Here is a 22880-nt window from a genome sequence, read left to right as displayed (position 1 = left end):
CATCAATTAAATTCAATATTTCTTCTGTTACCCAAGGATTTCTACTAGCCCTCGTCTTTTTACCTACTTGATCCTCTGCTGCCTTCGCTACTTCATCCCTCAAAACTACCCATTCTTCTTCTACTGTATTTCTTTCCACCATTCCTGTCAATTGTTCACTTATGCTCTCCCTGAATCTCTGTACAACCTCTGGTTCTTTCAGTTTATCCAGGTCCCATCTCCTTAAATTCCCACCTTTTTGCAGTTTCTTCAGTTTTAATCTACAGGTCATAACCAATAGATTGTGGTCAGAGTCCACATCTGCCCCTGGAAATGTCTTACAATTTAAAACCTGGTTCCTAAATCTCTGTCTTACTATTACATAATCTATCTGATACCTTTTAGTATCTCCAGGGTTCTTCCATGTATACAACCTTCTTTCATGATTCTTGAACCAAGTGTTAGTTATGATTATGTTGTGCTCTGTGCAAAATTCTACCAGGCGGCTTCCTCTTTCATTTCTTAGCCCCAATCCATATTCACCTACTATGTTTCCTTCTCTCCCTTTTCCTACACTCGAATTCCAGTCACCCATGACTATTAAATTTTCGTCTCCCTTCACAATCTGAATAATTTCTTTTATTTCATCATACATTTCTTCAATTTCTTCGTCATCTGCAGAGCTAGTTGGCATATAAACTTGTACTACTGTAGTAGGTGTGTAGAGTTACTATGGCACTGATTATTATGATCACTGCTGTGGATCAGGTCAGTTGATATTTATGTCAGCTGTAATTGGTGAGAAATATGTAACTCGGAAAACAGAGTTGGGCTTTAAGGTTAGTCATGTGTTAGTTGAGGGCATTCCATATGTATCCGATGGGTTTGTGGCAGCATCATCTAAGTGACAGTTTGGATCTTCAATTATCAAATACATTCACATATTCACGAACTCTTTCAATAAGACATTGGATTTTTTCTTTTCCTTGCTCAGTTTTGTTCATTGGGTTGTGTAAGGTTTTAAGGCATGTTTGCTGTGTGTATGAGCAGCTGCAATTTCAAGTAACAGTGCATGAAAATTTGGGAAGCATTAGGGCTATTACATCATCATCATCATCATCATCATCATCATCATGTGTTCTGCCAAAAGGCAGGTTTTCACATGGTAGTTCTCCAGCCTGTCCGGTCTTCTGCTATCCTCTTCAGGTTCACATATTTTCCTCTTCCCTTTATGTTGTCTGTCATCTTGTATCTCCTCCTTCCTCTCAGTCTTCTCCCACTAACCAGTCCTTCCAAAGCATCTGATAGCAAGCACTTCCTTCTCAATGAATGTCCCAACCAGCTCTTTTTCCTTTCTCTTATAATCTTCAGCAGACAGCTTCTCTCACCAACCCTTTCCAAGTAAGCATATCAACGCATTTGTATCGTTCCCATTCATTGTGTGTGAATGCTTGTGTGTTGCTGAATATTTATGATTGAAAAGATATCCAGAATCATTGTATGAAGAAAATTCAAGCCATCTTCTGAAAATGACTCTTCCTACTAACAAACCACATATGCTTTCTTCAATTCCTGTTTTCTGTTACAAAGGGCATACCTAGGACAAAAAAATCATTTTCATGAAGGGGGTAATGTGTGCTATAGGCTATGGATGGGATACCCAGAACCACATAATTTTTATGTAATTATCCTGATGTGGCATGCCTGTTTATTCCTTATCTCAATCATATCTGTAACTTAAAGTGCAATATGGGTCTGGCATCAAATTCAGTTTGCATGTAACTAAGCAAGATGTTTTCATTAAATGGAATTTCTTTCACAGCCCCACAGACAACCTGAGACAGCCGTGAGCCATGTTTGAATTAAGCAGTCTGTGCATACCATCCAGTGATTCAGTTGCATGTTACCACAGCTTTCTAACAAATGTTGTGTACAGACAGTTTTGTCTATTTTCATTGAGTGGTTTTACACTTGAAAATTAATGGAGCTGTTTTAGCACAGTACCTGAGAGGCACAATAACATAACATGTTTGACGGTGCGGAATTCTTACAACATTCATTCTAAATTTCTCCATAAATTGTGGCCATTGGCCATGAACATATAGGTTAAAATACAGTATAGTTTCCTCACTTTTACACGAGTACTATGTCATGGTGTGCTGCCAGAGAAAAACTATGAGTAGCTAGATCAACTTCAAACATGGGTAAGACTTGCTAAGTGTCTGTCATCTGCAGGTACTTCAGACTGGTCCAGCTGGAGATGATTGAACAGGCTAAGTTCTGGTGGTAGTAAATTCAGGGACACCCTTGTCCAATAAGGATATTTCAAAGGACTGACACAATTTGACTGTGGATGAGAACACACAATTGGCTTCTCTTCATGCTGCCATGAGTCATGCAGTGATGGAAAGCTGATGTGAGCTAAAGGTGGTGCTGTTGCTGTTGTCCTATTCTAGGCATAGTTCTTATAATTTTCTCCTCTTTTATTCAGTTGTGTGAGCTACGAAAATGGCAAATTACATAAATTGTCACTTTAGCAGTATCTCATGATACTGCTCATTTATATAATTGAGAGTTTTGTATGGCTTCTGAATTGACTAAACAAATAAATACAGTTATTCAGAGCAGTTAAATTTTTTCTCAATTTATGATGATAAGGTCAGCTTTATTCCTAATTTATTTTGCATAGAATATTATCTTTCTAAACATTATTCTCACAATTTATACTAGAAATGTGTTCAAGTTGTGAGTGATGATGGAGTTATTGAAGCTGCTCTCAGGTCATGGTCGACAGTCGTGTCCAGGTAGGGTGTCATACAGGTGAATGGCTACTCGAATCGTGCATCATGCCATGGTTGCAGGCTGGTTAAGGCAATAATTATGCTGTTGGTGACATTCATCAGGGCTTCTGTAGGACACCTGATAGTAATTCAAAGCACTATGGCAACATGAACATTATTGACAACCATCTGTGTCCCTTTATATACATATACATCTATACTCTGCAAACCGCCTTGTGATGTGCGATGGCAGATACTTTTGTCTACCAATCTTACTCCCCCTCCTCCTCCCCCCCCCTTTCTTGTTTCAGTTGCGAATAGTTCATGGGAAGAACAATTACCAGTAAGTTTCCACGTGGGCTCAAATCTTCCTAACTTCATGTACATAGTCTTTTCAGAAGATATACATAGGAGGAAGCAATATATTTGCTGACCCTTATACAAATGTTCATTCTTGGAACTTTAACAATAAACCACACTGTGATGCAGAATGCCACTTTGGAGCTCCTGTCCCAGGACTTCAGTGATAATCCCTGTGACACTTCTGTGCATACTAAATAAAACTGTAAAGAAATGCATTTCTCTTCTTTGTGTCTTCTCTATTTCCTCTATCAGTTCTATCTGGTGCAGATCCCGTAGTGATGGATAATATTAAAGTATTCGTTGAACAAGTATTCTATAAGCTACTTCCATTGTTGATGGAGTACATTTCATGAGGATTCTTCCAATGAATCTCAGTCTGGCATCTGCCACTCCCACCATTAATTTTATGTGATCATTACACTTCAGATCGTTCCATATGCATTCTCCAAGATATTTTATGGATCTAACTGCTGCCAGTGCTTGTTCTGCAACTGTGTAATCATACAATAAAGGGTATTTTTGTCTGTGTATTCACAGTTTGTTACAATTGTTTATGTTGAGGGTCAGTTGCTGCTCCATGCACCAAGCATCAATCCTCTGCCGGTCTGCCTGCATTTCGCTACAATTTTCTGGCATCAAGACTTTTCTACATCCAACAACATCATCCCGAAAAGCCTCGTGCAACTTCTGATGTTACCTAATAGGTAATTTGTACATATTGTGGATAGTAATAGTACTATCACACTCCTCTTTGGAATGACCAAGCTTAATTTTACATCTTAAAACTTCCTTCCAGTCAGAATGCATGCTGTCTATATTTGCTAGAAACTCTTCAATGTAATCATACAGTTGGTCTGATACTTCATACACTCATATTTTGTTCATTAGGGGGCCGTATGGAACTATACTGAATGCCTTCTGCAAGTCAAGCAACATGCCATCTACCAGGATGCCTGTATGTGCTGCTTTCTGTGTCTAATGGATGAACAGAGTGATGTGGGTTTCACGTGATCGTTGTTTTAGGAACCCGTGTTGTTTCCTACAGAGGAGTTTTTTGGCCTCCAGAAATGTAATAAGACACGAGCATAAAAGATGTTCCAAAATTCTGCAACTGTCCACCATCACAGAAATCCAGGGTTTGTCCTGAAAGTTGTGTGTCGCATCTTTTTTATTTATTTACTTTTAATTTATTGCTGGGATATGTTCAACAATTTAAAATTCTGCAAAGTATGACCCCTCTGCATCAGTACATTTTTGTCAGCACGATTTCTGTGCTTTCTGGAACTCCTCAATAGGGATAACCTTCAGGGAAGCCTTCGATGTAGCTTGCAAATTGTCCACCGTTTAAAGATGCTTACCTTTGAGGTCTCTTTTCAGCCAGGAGGGGAAAAAAATAAGAATTGTGCTGGGATCAGGTCAGGACTGTTGGGAGGCTATGGCACTGATGTCACAGCAGTACAGGTATGATAGTGCATGACAACAAAGGTGGTGGGAGCTGGTGTGTTGTCATGAAGTAGTTTCCATGATGTGCGGAACTCCTTTCGGACGCGAGTGATCTTTTGTCATTCAGTCTCTGGAGCACTGCCTTGTAAAACTGAGCAAGTCTAATATTTCCAACTTGAAGTGAACACTCATTCAACAGTCTGAATTCAGTAACTGGCTCACACGAGTCACAGGGTTGTCTGTTTGGGATGTTGATGGGTGTCCCATGCGGGTCTTGTAGGCGAATTTCTCCCGACCTTCGCTAAACATATTATTCCACCTGTTTGACTGCTATCTGAAAAGGCAATTATCCCCAAAGACTTCCTTAAGTTTTCCCAAGGTTCTGGCAGCTTCACACAAGATTTCTTTGCATAGCAATGCTCTAAAGTTTTCTCCATCGTAAGTTCGATGTGAGCACTGTTTGGAGGTTCACAGAAGAAGCTGTCCTAACCCTCCAAGAGCATAGAGGCAGTTCAGCATCCTACTTCAGGAAAGCACAGTGTCACCCCCACCCTTCCCAGTCAGTCTGACTGCTCTGTGACCTATAATAACATCGAAAAAAGATTGTGATGCATTACTTTCCAAACACCCTCTGTAAGCCTGTAGTTCTGTGCATCTGTTGGACAGTCCTTGAAAATGTGAATTTCTTGCGCTTTTTTCCAGTTGTTGAGAACACTTCAGTCCTCCGAAGATCTACCATACACTGCTGCTAGAAGAGGGGGAAAGTTGTTTTGTATGCTTGATGTAGAATCATATTGGTATCCCATCAGGACTAGCGGCCTTCCATCTGTTGAGTAATTTCAGTTGTTATTGTATCTCAAGCTCACTTATTTTAATATCAGCCACTTTGTTATTTGTGTGATGATTTAAAGGAGGTAGTATGGTGTGACCTTCCTCTGTGAAACAGTTTTGAAAAAAGACATTTAGTACATCAGCCTTTTCTGTGTCTTCTTCCATTTAATGTCATTATGTTGACAGAGCTTCTGGACAGATGACATTTATCAGTTTAATGATTGAACTTAGTACAAAAACTTTGTACAATTTTCTGTCAAGTCAGTAGACAGAATTTTACTTTCAAATTCATAGAACTCTTCATGTGTGGCTCTCCTTATGCTAATTTTGGCAGCATTTAATTTTTGTTTTTCTGTAGGGTTTTGAGTACATTTAAATTTGCAGTGAAGCTCTCTTTGCTTTCGTAGCAGTTTTCTAACTTGGATGTCAAACCATGGCAGGTGTTTAACATCACTCACAGCTTTGCTTGACACATACATGTCTAAAGCATATTGCACAATACTCTTGAACTTTCTACATTGATACTCAACATTGTTAGCGCTGAAGATGACATTTTCGTGCTGACTGCCCAGGTAGTCCGAAATCTGTTTCTTGTCACTCTTTGCTGAGAAGAAAGATCTTCTTCTCTTTCTTAGTATTCCTATTTGCAGCCAGTGTAAGTGATACTGTAATGGCCTTAGTATAATGGCTTGTGTATTCTGCACCTAAAAGAGTCAGAACGTTTGGGTCTGTTTGTTGCAAGCAGGTGTAAGAAGTTCGCTTCACCAATCAGTTCTTTGTTTTTACTAGTCATATTAATTTTTGGATAAATCACTTAGAACAATTTCACATGATCTCTGTCCCTACTAATCATTCTCATAATTTGAGTCCCCCAATCTATAGTGGGCAAGTTGAAAATATCCACTAAAACTGTGACATGACTAGGATGTACACAAGTTTTTCCCATGTCTGTTCCACCACTAATGCTGCTGAGGCAGGAGGTATATAAAAGCATCTGATGACCATGTTTGAGTCATATTTAATTCTTGTCTTCATCCAAATTATTTTGCACTCAGAATCTATACTAATCTCACTAGATGTTATGATATTTTTATGGATATAAATACACCACCACCACCACCACCACCACCACCACCACCACCACCAGCAGCAGCATTCAACCTATCTTCGAAATATGCATTCCAATCAGAATTTAGAATTTCAGTGCTGTTGACATTTGGCTGCATGTTTTATGTCTTCTCTGAGGGTGCTGGCGTGTTCCAGCTAATAACTACCCATATGACGAGGACAGAATCTTCCTCCAGTGATTTTAGGGATGTGATAGTGAACTCATGTTGATATCTTGGGCATCAAATTTGCCTGATCTGAAACCAATGGAACACATTTGAGATGCTTTCGGGTGCCTTCTCCATACCCACATATGATCTTAACTGTAATTTGTAGGAACTGTATGACATGTGCATTGGCATCAGGTGCCACATATCTCCGGCAATCTACCAAGGGCAGTCTATGCTATACATAATCAGAATCACTGCTGTATTTTGTTCCAAATGTACCACTGACTGTATAGGATCTCATTGAGGTCTCCGGTGCCATATTGAACAAATTGTGTAAGTGATAGTTTATAATTAAATTAACATAGTGCTGTTTTCACTTTCGTGACCTTGTTGCCCATATCCCGTTCCTTATCAGTTACACGGGGAAACATTTCTATTCATCTTTAATGCATTCACAGTGCCGTATCTGCACATGGTTGCTAAAATTGGAACTAATTATTTTTCTAGTGTAAATTGGTTCTACATTAATTCATTAGAATATGTAAAAGTTATTGCTGCCATATGATAGTTACAACCCACAATGAGCCTATGTGAGTAGCTGAACTTTCAGGACTGGAGCACTTTGAAATATTTCAGGGTCATAACATTGGGACATTTGACATTTATGTGTTAATTATTCATAGGAGGCAAAGTTTGTGCAGCAAGTGGCTAGGAAATGCAGGGGCAATGTATCCTCTGGGATAAGGAGATCCTCTTTCATCAATGCCAAATGGTCTCTTGAAGGTGAGGGAGCAAACAGATGAGTGCACCAATTTGTCTTAGGATGGGAAACTGCTCCTGAAGGTGGAACAGTGATCAAATGGCCAGTGGCATGGGCTGGAGAAGGTTACAGGAAACCACTCTATAGAAGATCTGATCAGGTATACCAGACATCAACAGAACTGAATGGAAGGTGTTTTGCTTAATTTTTCCAAAGCTTAAATAGTCCTACTTTGATCTCTGTGTGGAGTCGACTAGTGTGGCAGGGGGGGAGTGTAAAGTCATTTTCAAGTTTGGAAAAAAACTAGACGGAATATAGAGCGCAGGTGATTATACAATATTATACAGTGGGAAAGCTCAGGACAAGCCTGAGATTGCAGGAGTCAGAATTATTATAAACTAGTGTCTTCGAATGAAAGTAAAAGGAAGGAAATAAATCAAAGGAAAAAGAAAGGTAATCTACGTACGTATGACAACAACTTGACGTGAAGTATAATAATCTGGCAAGATGCATTATTAATGGAGGTAATTTGAAGAATCAAGGGAAATAAAAACAATATCATAGTGGTTGATACAAATCTTTATATTATTTACTCGTTTACTTGTTTTCCATGGATCCATGCAATGACGAGCTTGGGCTGTATGTAGAAGTGTCAAGGTTATGACTGCATGTATTTACATACTCAGTTATAATTTACTGCTCAGTTGATTTACAAATAAATATTACAGTATTACAAATGAAACAGTAAATGACTGTTTTCTTTACATTTCAGTGGTGATGTTTTCAAAATAGTTTAACAGGCACCATCATTATCCTACTACGGGGCAATCAGGTCAACAGTACATATACAGTAAAGATACATGTGCACACTCTTCCGTCACTGAATGAAAATTAACTGATACACATAAAATACTTACATTCATGTTTGACAATCATACAAGTGTGTAGCTGATCATTTCTTTGGTGAGATCTCATTCACAGACTCCTAAATAGACTAGAATCAGTGTTTCAAGAGAAATTGGCATAGTTTAGTTTTGTAAAGGCCTTCACTATCCCTTAAGTTATTAAGCTCAGTGGGAAATGTTGCTAATAAGGAAATAAGAAGCTGTCTTTAGAGAATTTGGATTCAGATGGTAGAGAAACCAAACTTGCAGAAAGCAATGAACTTTGTATCATGAGTTTATTTTTTAACCATCACCTGCAGAGAAAATATGCCTAGAAAACACTTGCAGAAGGTAAGAGGTTACAGATTAACTTCACTTTCAGGCATTTGTTTAACAGTTATGCTGAAGATTGTGGATCGTATCTAGTATGTGATGTGGGAAGTTCCCACATATTGGTAATGATGAAACATGAGCTAAAATGAAAGAAAATTGCCAAGGGAAACAGATAAAAATGGAATATAATAAACTTAAACAGACAATATAAAATGTTGGAGACTTTGGTAACTTCCATTAGAGACCAGTAGCTTAGGGGGCGGGGGAAAAAAAAAAAAAAAAGAAAAGAAAAAAATAGACTGGGAAACTAAAGGAAATGGTGGGCCAAAGAAGCAACCTAAAAATAAAAATAATAATAATAATAATAAAAACTCAAACAAATATGAAGACAAATATAAATATAAAATCATGAGGAACTGGACCAGCAGAGTGTCAAGATATGCAAGGAGGAGGAATCTAATGAATCCTTTTGATGAGTTGCGGTGGTGTGTGTGCATTATGAAAATCAAGTAAGTTTAGAGCGAGCGCGCGCGCGCACACACACACACACACACACACACACACACACACACACACACACACACTTCAGGATGTAAGTACTGTTGTTTGTTAGTAGGTTTAATATGGACGGAAGTGTGTAGCTGGCATTCTCAGAAGATGATATCAAAGTCAAGGAAAGTGGCATGGGATTCGTAATGCACTTCAGGTTTTGATATTGAAGTCGGAATGTCCTTCACATCTGAACGAGAGACAGATTAACTGGGATTATTTTTTGCTAAAGCTGATTTCAAATTTTGTTTTTATGAGTACTGTTATTGCTGCAACAATTTCATTAAAGATTAGATGTTTACGAGGCTCGTGTTAGTATTTTTACATTGTTAAACAGGTAAATGTGCAACACTTCCTCTCTTCCTCCTCTCCTCCCCCCCCCCTCCCCCTTTTCCCTGTCCTCCACCCCCAACCAACCAACATGAATACCTTGTACCTAATTACAGAGTTCGTTACAACATTTTATGACAGTGGAATACAAACTGTAAAAACTGATCTTAAGTTCATAATATGACACTTGTAATTTAGTTCTCACTAGCATGTGCTCCCATGGCTTAGAACAGTGTGTTGTATATGCTGATATTACATTTAGTAATGTACTTCTGCATATAATAAAAGTCTCTTTGAAGCTGAGTGAGGGAGATAGATTGCGGTGGAGATGAATAGTTTGTTAATTTCGCATAGCTGTTCTGAAGATCATGGGGTAATTACCAAGCATGATTTGTGTTTCAAGAGTTGGGATTTACCTTTCAACAACAAATGGTAGTCTGTTGTATAAGTGACTAATGTTGAGTGATTTCACTAACTGCTTTTTCAGTTTAAAATGGACGTCATGTTGATACACAAGCAAGTCTGGTGACAGAATATGTAATCCGGCTTTCTTAGTGGGAAGTCCTTTTTTTATAGACCAATAAAATTCCGTTAAAACAAAGCTGACTAACACACAGAATGTGACCCATGATAGTGTGGTTCTGTGACTTGAATTCGTTCTCACATCTTCACAGCCTGAGTCCATTTCTCTCCTTTTATTTCATCATTCCACTCATATTCTCTTTCAGTTGCTAAGTGACTAGCACTCCCTGTTCTGTATTATTGATTGCAAATATGTGCGACTATTCTTAAAATCAAACATCACAGGTAGAACAACAATGCATTCATTACTAAATCACTGCCTAACTTTTTTACAGGTTCAATACATTTTTTCAGATAAAACAGGAACACTCACTGAGAACAAGATGATATTTAGGCGTTGTACTGTTGGTGGCATAGATTACAATCATCCACCACCAGAAAACATTCAGGTATGTCACACAATGCATTTTGTCTCTGTTTACTGTTATTACAATCATAATCATGATATTACAAATGAAAATTAGAATTTTTACTGTTCATTTATTTTACCATTGACATCTTTGACCAAATGAGAATACATTAAGTAGAAACTTCTTAATCTTTCATCTTCTGTTCTGTTGAAGAGGTGGGGACATCAGCTAATGCACTGTTATTGCATAGAATAACATTTTATTCACATTATTTTGAAGCTAATTTCAACAATGTCTTCATCATTAGGCATGTGCTGTGCACCTAGAAAGTGTATATCTGCATAATAATGGAATGCTGTGCACATCTCTTCAAGTTTCAGACATATTTCTTCCATATCTAATGGTGAAGTAATGTTAAGTGGTAACAGAAGAGAAAGTTACATATGTAGATATTCCTTGTATAGGATAGTAGAGCCATTGAGAAAACTGTACCATAATTTGATATAGTAAATTAACTGTGGATGATAACACACCCAAAAAAAGTAGAAGTAGTGGCTGGTTAGGTGGGGAGGTAATAAAAATGTAGATAGCTGTATCATATGGAGCATTAACAACACACCATGTCCAGTAATTTTTCTGCACTTTCTGAAATGAGTGATGAAGGATTGTGTCCATATCTTGTAACTATGACTCCAAGTTTCGAGGATTTTGAATACTTCATTTATGATGTGTTGCGTTGTGTTGTTCGTATTATCCTATATGTTTGTTTTGGTGTATGCAAAAGATGTTCTCAAACAAAGAAGTTGCATTTTCAGAAATTCAAAAAGAAAACTTGATTAATTTGTACAAAAGTTCTGGCAAGAACGTAAGTCTTCAGGAGCAAAAGGAGATCACTCACTGAAAAGCAGTAGTAGTGCTGAGTCATCGAGAGGCACACACAAAAAAGAAAAAAAACTGGCTAGCTTTTGGAATAATCCATTCTTGACCTAGAGTACGCACATTCAAGTGGGTGAGCTCGCGCACGCACACGCACGCGCGCGCGCCCACACACACACACACACACACACACACACACACACACACACACACACACCAACATGACACCAGCTCGAAACACAGCACTAAAGCTGCATTTCGATGGCGATGGGTGGGCTAGATTGAGATGGGAGCTGCAGCAGATTGGGTGGGTAGAGGGTGAGAGAGGCAGGAGGCAGAACGGAGAGGTTGGTGGCTAGTGGCTCAGAGGGAGACGGCCAGCTTGTCACCTAGGAATGTGGAAGGGGGAGGAGTGGCAGGTGCAGAGGCTAGGCATGTGATGCTTGGGTGTCGGAGCCAGTGGGGAGCAGTGCGTGCTGAAGGTTACACAGAGATTGAATTGGGAGGAGTGGTAGGATGGAGGAAGGGTAACTATTGGATGGAGGTTATGGGGACAGTCTGATATTAGATGCTTATCTACAGGAAATGATAGCACGCCAGCCCAAAGGACCAAGGTTTTTTTATGACTTTTAGTATTTTATTCATCTTCAGCAACTATATTCTTTATTGCTTCACTACTGCCCACAATAACAAATATCTTCAACCATTTGTTGATTGCAAATGTTTTCCCAGTGGCATAGAAGTGTGGACTTGTGAAACCACTCTCAAAGGAAGCCACTGCCTCGACATAGTTTCCAAAAACATCATAACAACATTTCCTTCAGTAGTAGTAAAGGACTGATAAATGGACAAAGAAGAGGGATTACCTCATGTTTTTTAGATTTTAGCAAAGATATTTATATTGTGGGCTGAAAAATTTTGCTTGCCAAGCTTAGCAGACTAAATTTCTATCTAGGGTAGTGCTGTGGTTTTGCTCTTGTGTCTTGGGCCATAAAGGAAACAAGTATGAATAGTATCAGTCATCGTCCAGGGTTTGGTATTAGGTCTGAAATTTTTCCTAGTGTACATCAATCTACATCTACATTTACACGCATATTCCATAAGTCACCATATAGTTATGATGTAGGGTACCATGTTCCACTACTAGTTGAGAGTGAGGTAGGAAGACTATCTATGAGCCTCCGCACAAACCCTAATTTCTCTTATCCTAGTATTTGCGGTCCTTGTGACAAATATATGTTGGAACCAGTAGAACTGTTCTGCAGTCAGCTGCGAGTGCCTGTTCTGTAAACTGTTCCAACAGTTACATGAATGCATGGTGTCTGTTCTTCTGTATATGTCTGAAAGTAGACACCACGTGGAACCTACAGCTGCGATACGTATTGTGTTAATTGAAGGTGGAGGGGGGATAAAGGAAAGGAAAGGGAAGGAACTAATGATATTGGCTGGATTGGGACTTTATGCGGAGGTCGAATGTCACTGTCATCCACACTGAAGTTTGAGGATTCGTTGCCCATCGAGGTGAATCAATTACGCACAGTATCATTCGAACTCCAACAGAAATCTAAAATTAGCAAGCATGGAGGACATGGACAAGGACTAGGGATAGGTGGCACTAGATAGGAATTTGGATCAACTGGGGAGTGTGCTTAATAGTATGTGCGTTTGAGATAAACACTGTATCCGGATGGTGTAACGGTCAACACAAGTGCCAAGTAAGCAGGATATCCCGGGTTGGAATCCCAGTCCAGCACACATTTTCACTCATCACCACAATTTACATATATCCCAATAATGTTTCATAAAAAGATCATCTTTCCTCCAGGGATTCCCATATTCAAGAAACATATCTATAGCTCTCGCATGTTGTTTGAAAGTAATGTTAACAAATGACAGCATGCTCCTGAATTGCTTCAACGTCTTCATTTAATTTGACATGGTGGGCACGCGAAACACTCAAGCAGTATTCAAGAATGGATCACGCAAGTGTTATATATGCTGTCTCTTTTGTAGATGAGCTACACCTTCTTTAAAAAAAATCTAGGTTAGCCATTCGCCTTCCTTGCTGATGTCCTTACGTGCTCTCTCCATCCCAAACTACTTTGCAATGTCACAACTATATATTTAATAATAGTGACTGTCAAGTGGCACCCAACTGTATACATCACAAGATTGTTTTTCCTACCCATCTGCATTAATATAATATTTTTCTTCATTCTGAATAAGCTGTTGTTCATCACACATATAGAAATTCTCTCTGTCTTTCTGTATACTTCTACAGTAACACCATGACAATACCTTCCTGTCTACTACTACATCATCAGCAAACAGTCATATATAACTGCTCACCCAACCGGTCATGTCATTTATGTATGTAGAGAACAAGAGCGGTCCTATCACACTTCCCTCTCCTGCTTATACCCTTGCGTCTAGTGAACACTCACCATTGAGGACACTATATTGTGTTTCATTACTTAAGAAGCCTTTGCTTACACATTTGTAAATCTATTCCATATGCTCTGACCTGACGTTTCATCGATTCTGTCTCACTATAAAATTTCCATATGTTGTTATGGCCTCCAGTTACACTTGAGTTCAAAACCAATAACTCATCGAGAATCTCAGTGCTAACATGTGTGCATTATCAAAATGGGCAAGCTTAATGGCTCTGATTTTGTTAACTCATTTTACTGTAGCAGTTTGAATGGTTTTTATTTGTGTGTGTTCGTTACTCCTTTCCAATCATTGAACTTATTTAGAGTCAATTCTTTTTACAATATGGCTTACTTGCATCAGCCGCATCATTTGCTGAGTAGCCTGCATTTTGCTTTCCAGCTCCCTAAAACAAAATGATTGTATAACATTATTGGCTGGGATATCCTATCAGAGGTTGTTCAACCACCTGGTGCAGGTGTTTATGGTTGATACCACTTTGGTGACTGCCCGTTGGTAAAGACAAGATGAAATAATTAGGACAACACAAACACTCAGTCCATGAGAGAAGAAATTCTCCAGACCGACCGGGAATTGAACCTGGAACCAACGGTCTAAAGGCAACGACACTTGACTATGACCACGACTACGCACCACGCATTTAGCATAGTAACGTGTGATAGAAATACTGATTTAACTGAATATGCTAGACTGTATAAAATTATATTTAAAAGGGTTATCAAGGCAGCTGAACAATTAGCATATAACAGCATAATTTTAAGCTATAAAAATAAGATAAAGGCATTTTAGGCAGTAAGTCAATATGAATTAAGTGTTGAAGTCTATCACAAAGAAATTTAAAAAATTAGCCTTGATGGAAATGGTATTGTGAGCCCAACTCAAATCTCGGAGTGCTTGCACGAGTCCATACATATTATAAAAATGAATGTATGTATGCAGCACTTGATTTGTAAGAAGAGAGGTTCCAGTATTGTGATCTTTGGGGGTGCAGGGGGGGGGGGGGGTTCTTTTTTTAAACATTTAGACACCTTAAAATGTCCTTTATCCATTTTTTTTATCTGAGGTACCAGCTCAAAGTACAGTCATGTACTGTCACAAATGAAGCAATGTATGTATGTGTGTATGTTTCATACCTCATCCTAAACCACTGCACCAATTTCAACCAGACTTGGTGCACATATCATTTACTGTCTGGAGAGCATCCTTGTGGGGATAAGAACCACCTATCTGTAAAAGGGTCACTGGTAGGGGTGAAAAAGGAGTGTAGCCCACAACACGCAAATACCCAGACTTTATTCATCCATTACTTGAGAATGAGAGTGCTTAGTAGCTTGCAATGAAATTACACATGATTTGAAACCTTTATAAAACTTTTTATCTCTGACAACCTATACAAAATTTGCAGATTGTATTCACGTATGCCACTGAATGTACCTGAAAGGTATTTCATTGTATGACACACAGTTCAGGAGATACGATGTCATTGATATTGAGCTGCATAAAACTGAAACGGCAGGATGAAATTCGATAGCGTTGTGGGTGAAATATGTATACAGTTACGTGTGAAATGTATTAAATGTGTGTGACATGTACGCTGGCAAAGCAGCAGCTAGAAAGCTTCTCCTAAACCCCTGGATCAGTTTCAGATGTGTTGGTACCAGCAAGCTGCTATTGGGGCGGGAGTGTTAATGTGTAGAGGGAAAGGGGAGGAAGAGATAAACAGAGAGAGGGGGAGTAGCAGATGGACAGAAAGAGTGACAAGAGGAGAAAGACAGGGAGGGGTTGAGGTGGTGGACGGGGAAGGGGGGAGGGGGGGAGGAAGACGAGATGAACAGAGAGGAGGTGCATGAACAAAGGGGATAGGAGGAGATGCACTAATAGAATTGTAATAAATGTATACCCGGGCAATGCCAGATACTTGGCTAGTTCCTTATACATGTAGCAAAGTCTGATGTCAGTGTAACATATTATCACAACAAAATCAATCCCTTTGGTCTTAGTGAAAATTCCAAACATTGTACAAAATTTTAAAAAGTTTCCATGAAGGATGTATAAAATGGAATCTTAGAATTAAAAAACAAAAATTCTTCAGATTGGGATGGAATACCCAATAAAGTTATTAAATCAGTGCCCAACATAAAATCAAACGTACTAGTGCAAGTAATTAATCAATGTTTTGAAAAGAGCTCCTTCCCAGAAGTACTGATGTGTGCTGAAGTTAAATCACTTTTTAGGAAAGGATCAAGAGACGCCATGAGAAATTATCATTCTGCCTCAGTTCTAGTAGTAATTGTAGTTCATTTTAGGAAGTTGCTAAAATCCAAAACTTCACTGGAAAATATTCCATTACCCTAACGGTTAGTTCAATTTTCAACTGGGGAAAAATACCATGAATGCAATCAACAATTTTTTGAGAAAATAAACACAGTATTAGACAAGAACAATAAGGTTGCAGGAATCATCTGTGACATCATATAGACTTTAAATTCTGTAAACCACGCCTTGCTTGTATACAAATTTGACAAGTGTAGCATTAGGAGAAGTGCATTACAGTGACTTAAATCCTACTTAGGGAACAGAAAGCAAAGTGTTAGCATTACTTTAAATGAGGCAAAATATTACCCAGACTGAAAGATAATATCTCAAGTTGTGCCTGAAGCCTTCACACTATGCCCAGTCTTGTTTATTTTCTATGTTTTTGATTTACCATTAAATATACGTTATCCGTCACTTACATTTTGGATGATAGTTTTGTGTTGGTTGAAAAGCAGGATGCAGAAAAACTCCTTAATCAGTGATCAGTTTTCTCATTACCTTAGAAAGTGGGTTTTTAGCTAAATGCGTAGAATCTTAATGTATCTGAGACTCGCATGATGCAGCTAAAATCCAGACATTCAAAATGTGAACAGATTTAAATGATCCTCAACAAATAGGGTAAAGAAGAAACTGACACAGTCAAATTCTAAGGATTAAATTTGGATAAAAATTTGAACTCGCAGGCATACATTGATTACTTAGCTAACATATGCAGCAACTTTTATTTGCAGTGCAAGCATTACCAACTGCAAATGACACAGACACGCAAAAGGTAGCATAGACAAGTTATTTTGACTCCATTAATTGGGTATGGTATTTTTTTGAGGGAGCGAGAGGGGGGGGGGGGGAGGGGGGGGGGGGAGAAATCACTAATGTAGTGCAGATGCTAAAGACAGAGAGAAAAATAATTCGGAATATTTTCATTGCACATAATAAACAACAGTATCACTCATTATTTAGGAACCTACTCATTTTAACTTCCCCATACATATTTATGAATTTAACAATATTACGAAAAGGGTAGATTGCAGCTGCGTTCGAAGATAGCAGTTATGTGTGATTGGGTGTGCCTGCTTGTGGAAATGTATGTGTGTTTTCTTTCCTTTTCTGAAAAAGACTTTGGGTGAAAGCTCGGTGTGTAACAGTCTTTTCATTGTGTCTTTCTGCACCCCAGTGTGTCACCTTTACACTGAGTAGCAGTCTGTCCTTTTCATAATACTGTTGATATTCAAACCTGGACTTTCCATTGTTCATTTATGAAATCATTATATCTTTGTATAATTGATGGAAGCCAGTTTGTCCAAACACAACACAAGAAACAAATCTTCATGCTTCCCACCCACCACCTAAAACTGTAAGTCCTGGCTCATAAGGAGGGGATGAAGGTAGAATGAGCTGCAAAAAGCTTGTTACATATCTCACTAAGTATACATAGCTGTTGATAGAAATATCCTGTCAGTGTTGTATTAATTATTAATTTATTAATGTGAAAATTATTGCAACTGTATATTTCAGACTTGTCTCTGATATGCATATGAAATGGGTTTCAAATGTATGTAATGAGACGGTTAAACCCATTTCACAATTCATATTGGAATACATTTATCTGAATTGTGACTTCCACATGCAGTGTTTTTTATTGTTTATTTTGATGTATCTCATTCTGATTTAGATTGGTGGTAACTTCATCTTGCAACTTTCTCTTATCTTTAGTGATAGTGCCTCATTTCCCTCCTTTGGTCATAGATGCTTCATAAATAGAAATAGCGTATTAAATCATTGCTGTTATAACCAGAGCTGTTAAATTTCAACATGTTTATATACAAACAGACTGCTTCACAAAATCCATAGAAATGTTCAGGAATCTCATCTACTGGTAATAAAGTATTAATTTTTTGGTTGTTTTATATGCAGTTGGTAGCAATATTTCTGACACAGTGGTTTAAATCCCCATTTGTCCATCCTGATTTAAGTTTTTCATGATTTCCCTAACTCATTAATGCAGATGACAGTGTAATTCCTTTGAAAGATTGTGCCAGTTTCCTTCCCATTCCTTCTCCAATCTGAGCATGTGGTCTATGCCAGTCTTCCTTGCTCCCTCTCCTGACACCAGTAACTAGATCAGATGATGCCATGATGTTTAGCACATTTGACACTGTTCTTTTAAGTTTCCTACTACTTATTTCTTGAGAACCAGATCCTGGGTTTATCTGCTTTAGCAGACTCATCAAATTGTGAGTGCAAATAATATGGGCTTTGCGTAAGCTTGCAAGTAAGCTGCAATTGCAATTGCGGTGCTACTGCTGTTGCTTTGCCCTTTTAATAATTCTGCTGCAAGTTTGTCTCCTTATTACCACTGTATAATCTTGAAATGTTTGTGATAAGCCTAATTTAATTTTATTCTATATTGGAATGTTATTACACTATAAATAAATTACCTGAGACAGTTTTTATAGATCTTGACTGCAGGAAGCCGGAATACTAGTGCATTTCAGTGTGTTTCTCTTCTACTTACAACCACTGATTAGTGGCATCTGATTTTAAACCTTTAAGATATGCAGAAAGAGATTTGTTGAATTAATTGCACAATTCTTTCCCTAAGGTTCATCATGAAGATTTGAAGTTAAACTCAGTCAGAACTGGAGATAATCTAGTGGCACATGGCTACATATTAAGTGGGGAAGAACAGCATGTTTGTGGTATTCCACTAATGGTATGTCAGATTTTGGCAGAACATGGCAGTTGCTAACTTCAGAAGTAGACTTCCCTGGTTATGTGTGTGAGGGTCCTAATCTATCATATATCTGTGTGTTAGATTGTATCTGTTGAAGAACCTTAGCAAAAATTAAACATAAAAAGCCATGAAGTAGAGTTAAAAAAACAAATCAGTGACAAAAGTGGACACTGTCAGAATCCAATAGTCACTACTGAATGCTGTAAATAAAAGAAGGAAAGTGGCAAGAGAAGGTGGCATAGAAATTCACGAATATCTGCATGTGTGTGTGTGTGTGTGTGTGTGTGTGTGTGTGTGTGTGTGTGTGTGTGTATTGTTTCTGCTTATTTAACTACAACTGAAATCTTACTGTAGATTCTCCATGGCAGTATTTACAAAACACAATTTGTGAGTAAATGAATGGATATCATATGAATGAGTGTTTTGAGAGAGAGAGAGAGAGAGAGAGAGAGAGAGAGAGAGACTGCACTCACATGTCTATTAATTTCTAGATGGCCACAGTTTTACTTTCTTTATACCACATGCTCCTACCAGTGCTCATTATAAAATTGTCTTTGTGCCCTTCACTGCTTCTGCTAATTTTATATTGACAGTTTATTGGAACTCATAACTCGAAAGCTGGTGTTTGGATTTGAGCGTTTTTTATGCTGATGTTTATATACCCTTACTCTTAAAACCTGACTTATTCATGGGTTCCTATGCCACGTACGTGATCTTGTCTCTTCAACTCTCATGTAAGTGTAAGAACTGCTTTGAAAGGTGCAGTTTTAACATTTATCCTGTCACAGTTCATGTAGATGCCGAATATGTCCCTAAAAATTATCAATACTCTACTTCATGAAGTTTCACTACTTTCCACCAACTATCAGTATTATTATTTATAACATAATATTGAGCTTCTGCTTCGTATGTATTGACAAGCTTGTTACTGACCAGAAAATGCCAGAATCTGTAGTACTTGAGAAATTTGTTCAGATGTGTAGTCTACTTTTATTACAGCTGCTTGGTTTTTTTGTTACTTACTAGTTACTGATTGTGAAATAATGCATGCCTGGTGTGAACATCAAAGTTTTCTTCCATTTCTGTACTAATTCATTATTGTAATTTTGGTAGACGCTTAACCGTACAAAGGTCATTAGAGCAGACAATTAGGATCATGATTCTATGTGTTATTTAGTGGTGTGCTTTTTAGGTCACTGAAAGGTTATTCAAGACTTATAAGTACTGCATGGCTAACATTCGTTATGATTCAGAAATAACTAAAAACAAATGGGATTATTTAGGCTAATTATTTGTGTCACTTTGCAAGTTTGGATGTACCTGCAGATCTTATGCAAAAGATTTTGCCTTGAGTTAAAATAAATAACAAGAATCACAAAATACAGTAGTTACAGCAATGTTTATTGAGGTTCATTTATCCAGAACAGTTAGTTAATCAATGTGATGTAGTTGTCTGTTTTTATTTTTTTTTAATTTTAAAAAAAGTATTTAGTTGGAATTGTTTTAAGATAGGTTATTTTGAACTTTGCTGTGGGTATAAGGCAACACAAATTTGACTGAGATAGTGTATGGCGTGGTTCGGATTTAGTGGCAGCACTTAGTATGTAGTTAAGTAATACAGAAAGATAACTAGCCATCACTAGCTCCTGTCAATTATGTGTAGGACCAAAAAACAAAAAGGGTAGACAACAGAGAAAGAGGAGTAGCCAAACAGATACTACAGGCACACCATATAGTCCATTGGAGCAGTCCCAGAGACTTTGAGACTATCCACATTGGCATCAACTAGTGTGTAAAATATCAGTGCAGACACAGATTGCTTTGTCCATCTGAGTCTTCATTGCATGCACATATTGTGGTTCATTGATGCCTATAGGACTCACATTAATGAAAATTATGTAACTATTTTACAACTGAATTGTGATGGTAAATGGAAAAAGACACACATTATTTAATTATAGTGTGCACAGGAAGTAAACTTCAGTGTTGATTGGTCTCTAACTCTGGCACTGAGTTAATGACAAAGTAATTTATATTGAGAGCCCATATTTTATCTTTCTTGGGTTACTGAACTTGATACCCCCCTTTCTTGAACTTTATGGCTCCAGATTTATTTATTTATCTGCCCTAAAAATCAGAATGTCATTATTGTAAATTAGACAGCAGTACAGCTTCTGTTTTCACATTTTACTGTTGTTTGAAGGTGGTATTTTTTTGTAGATAGATCAAATATTTAGTTGTTAGTTCTAAATGTGCACTTCAATGTAGCACTTATGTGGAGGATGCTGGGAACAAAAGCTTATGATCAATTCATATTGCATTGACTGCTGGGACAAGACTCACCTCCTTCTCTCATGGCATGTGTGTAACAGGTTAATGTTGTAGAAGTGACACTAAAGCAAGCATCACCTTAATGTTTGAGTAATCAAAAATGCAATTGTACTGCTGTGAAATAACTGTTGACGTGATTCTTAATATTGCTTATGGAAACTATAAGCTGTTATTAGGTGGAAGTAAAAATATTTACGAGTGTAAATAATTCAGAGTGACACAAAGTTAGCCAGTTTTCACTAGAGAGGGGCCAATATAAAGTGTGTGATTAATGCTGTTTTACAGCGTGAAGCATTCATCATTCACCAGCCAAATTTATTTCCATTATGTACAGACAACATAGGTGATTCTGAGACAGTGTTCTAAATGAGAGAGCACACTAGTAGTAATATATCCATATTTTCTGTTTCACTTTCTGCTTGACAAATATTTCAGCAGGGCTATTAAACAAATTGCACTGTAAGACTTGCTCATGGAACCCTTTTTTCTACTTTGAGAGACAGATTGGTGAGGAAGTTGTGTGAAAATGAACCAACTGCCTGAGCCACCAATGAGACAGAAATATCAAAATGTGGTGAACATTCCTTTGTCTTTGTAAACTGATGCATCCTTAGAGAGATACCTGTTACAATTCGCTCGGTAAACAAAAGCCCGGCAGTATGTCTTAAGATACTGTGGTTAGAGGAACTGGCACTCAGATGTGACACAACCACATTGACAGGGTGAAATGCTACACATGTGTTTGCACTTTCTTTGCCATCCAATTATAAAATATGTTGGAATGCAGTACATCAGGAATGCTATTTAGTATCAACTACAGATCAACAAGTTACTGCAGTTATACTTACAAATTATAAGATACGCAGGTTAACCTCTTACCCTACCCCCTATCAGCTGATTAGTTTGGCCATAGTAAGCAAGATGGTCAATCGTGTTGAATCACTGTTTAGCCATGTACTCGAACCTGTGCAAAATGTATGCATCATATGACATGTGTATTTCGGTGCAATGGAAGGAACGGCTAAGTAATAAACAATGTTTGGGCACAACCAATAATTTTAAGATGTCTGGGGAGTAAATATGATACATTCACCAATAAACATAAATGATTTATTTGCAAGTGGATAATGTAGGAGTAACAATTTATAATTTAATAGTCAGTTTACATTAGTTATGCTTTGGAAACACCTGTAGAAAATTAGTAATTTTTAACTGTATGATAGTTTTCAAAACATTGAGGTACATATTACACAACTTAACAGTTTTTGCATTACCATACCTTTTTTTAAACTTAAGGTAGTATGTTTTGAATAATGCTTCTGCTCTTTGAAGTTCATACTCAGTGCAATTCTGGTTCGTTTTCATTTGTTTTTGTTGTAAAGACTGTATGGACTACAATCATAACATGGAACCCTGCTATTGTATGATCATAGCAAACAATACCAGTCATTCCCTGTAGTAATCAACAATACATTTCAATCTGAAAGTAAGGTTTCATTGACTTCTGTTTTGCTCAGTCATTTCTGCACTTCTGTCTTTTGTAGAAATAATATAGACGTCCCGTTTGCTTCCACTTCAATGCTAATATGTTATTTATTGCAGCTTGTCTTGTGCATTCCACTTGTATAAAAAAATATTTTCTTTAACGAAATCTTCTGCCTTTTTTTTCAATTAAAATACTGTCCTAAGGACAGTTGTTCCACTTGCA

At 37.7% G+C, this 22880-nt stretch overlaps 1 protein-coding gene across 3 annotated transcripts in view; it reads left to right on the top strand.

The window, feature by feature from the left end:
* LOC126475196 (phospholipid-transporting ATPase VD) overlaps positions 1-22880 on the top strand; it is a 351647-nt gene that overhangs the window by 260413 nt on the left and 68354 nt on the right. For 2 of the 3 annotated variants that reach the window (XM_050102846.1, XM_050102845.1), the window contains exons 7-8: positions 10387-10500; positions 18710-18820. In XM_050102846.1, the coding sequence (XP_049958803.1) occupies positions 10387-10500; positions 18710-18820 (225 nt within the window). The remainder of the gene's footprint in view (positions 1-10386; positions 10501-18709; positions 18821-22880) is intronic. The other variant, XM_050102848.1, reaches the window with a different exon arrangement.

The sequence above is a fragment of the Schistocerca serialis genome, chromosome 4 (assembly GCF_023864345.2).
Source record: "Schistocerca serialis cubense isolate TAMUIC-IGC-003099 chromosome 4, iqSchSeri2.2, whole genome shotgun sequence".
In the NCBI taxonomy this organism is placed as follows: domain Eukaryota; kingdom Metazoa; phylum Arthropoda; class Insecta; order Orthoptera; family Acrididae; genus Schistocerca; species Schistocerca serialis.
The sequence above is the reverse complement of the archived record's forward strand: the minus strand, read 5'-3'. Positions and strand labels throughout refer to the sequence as shown.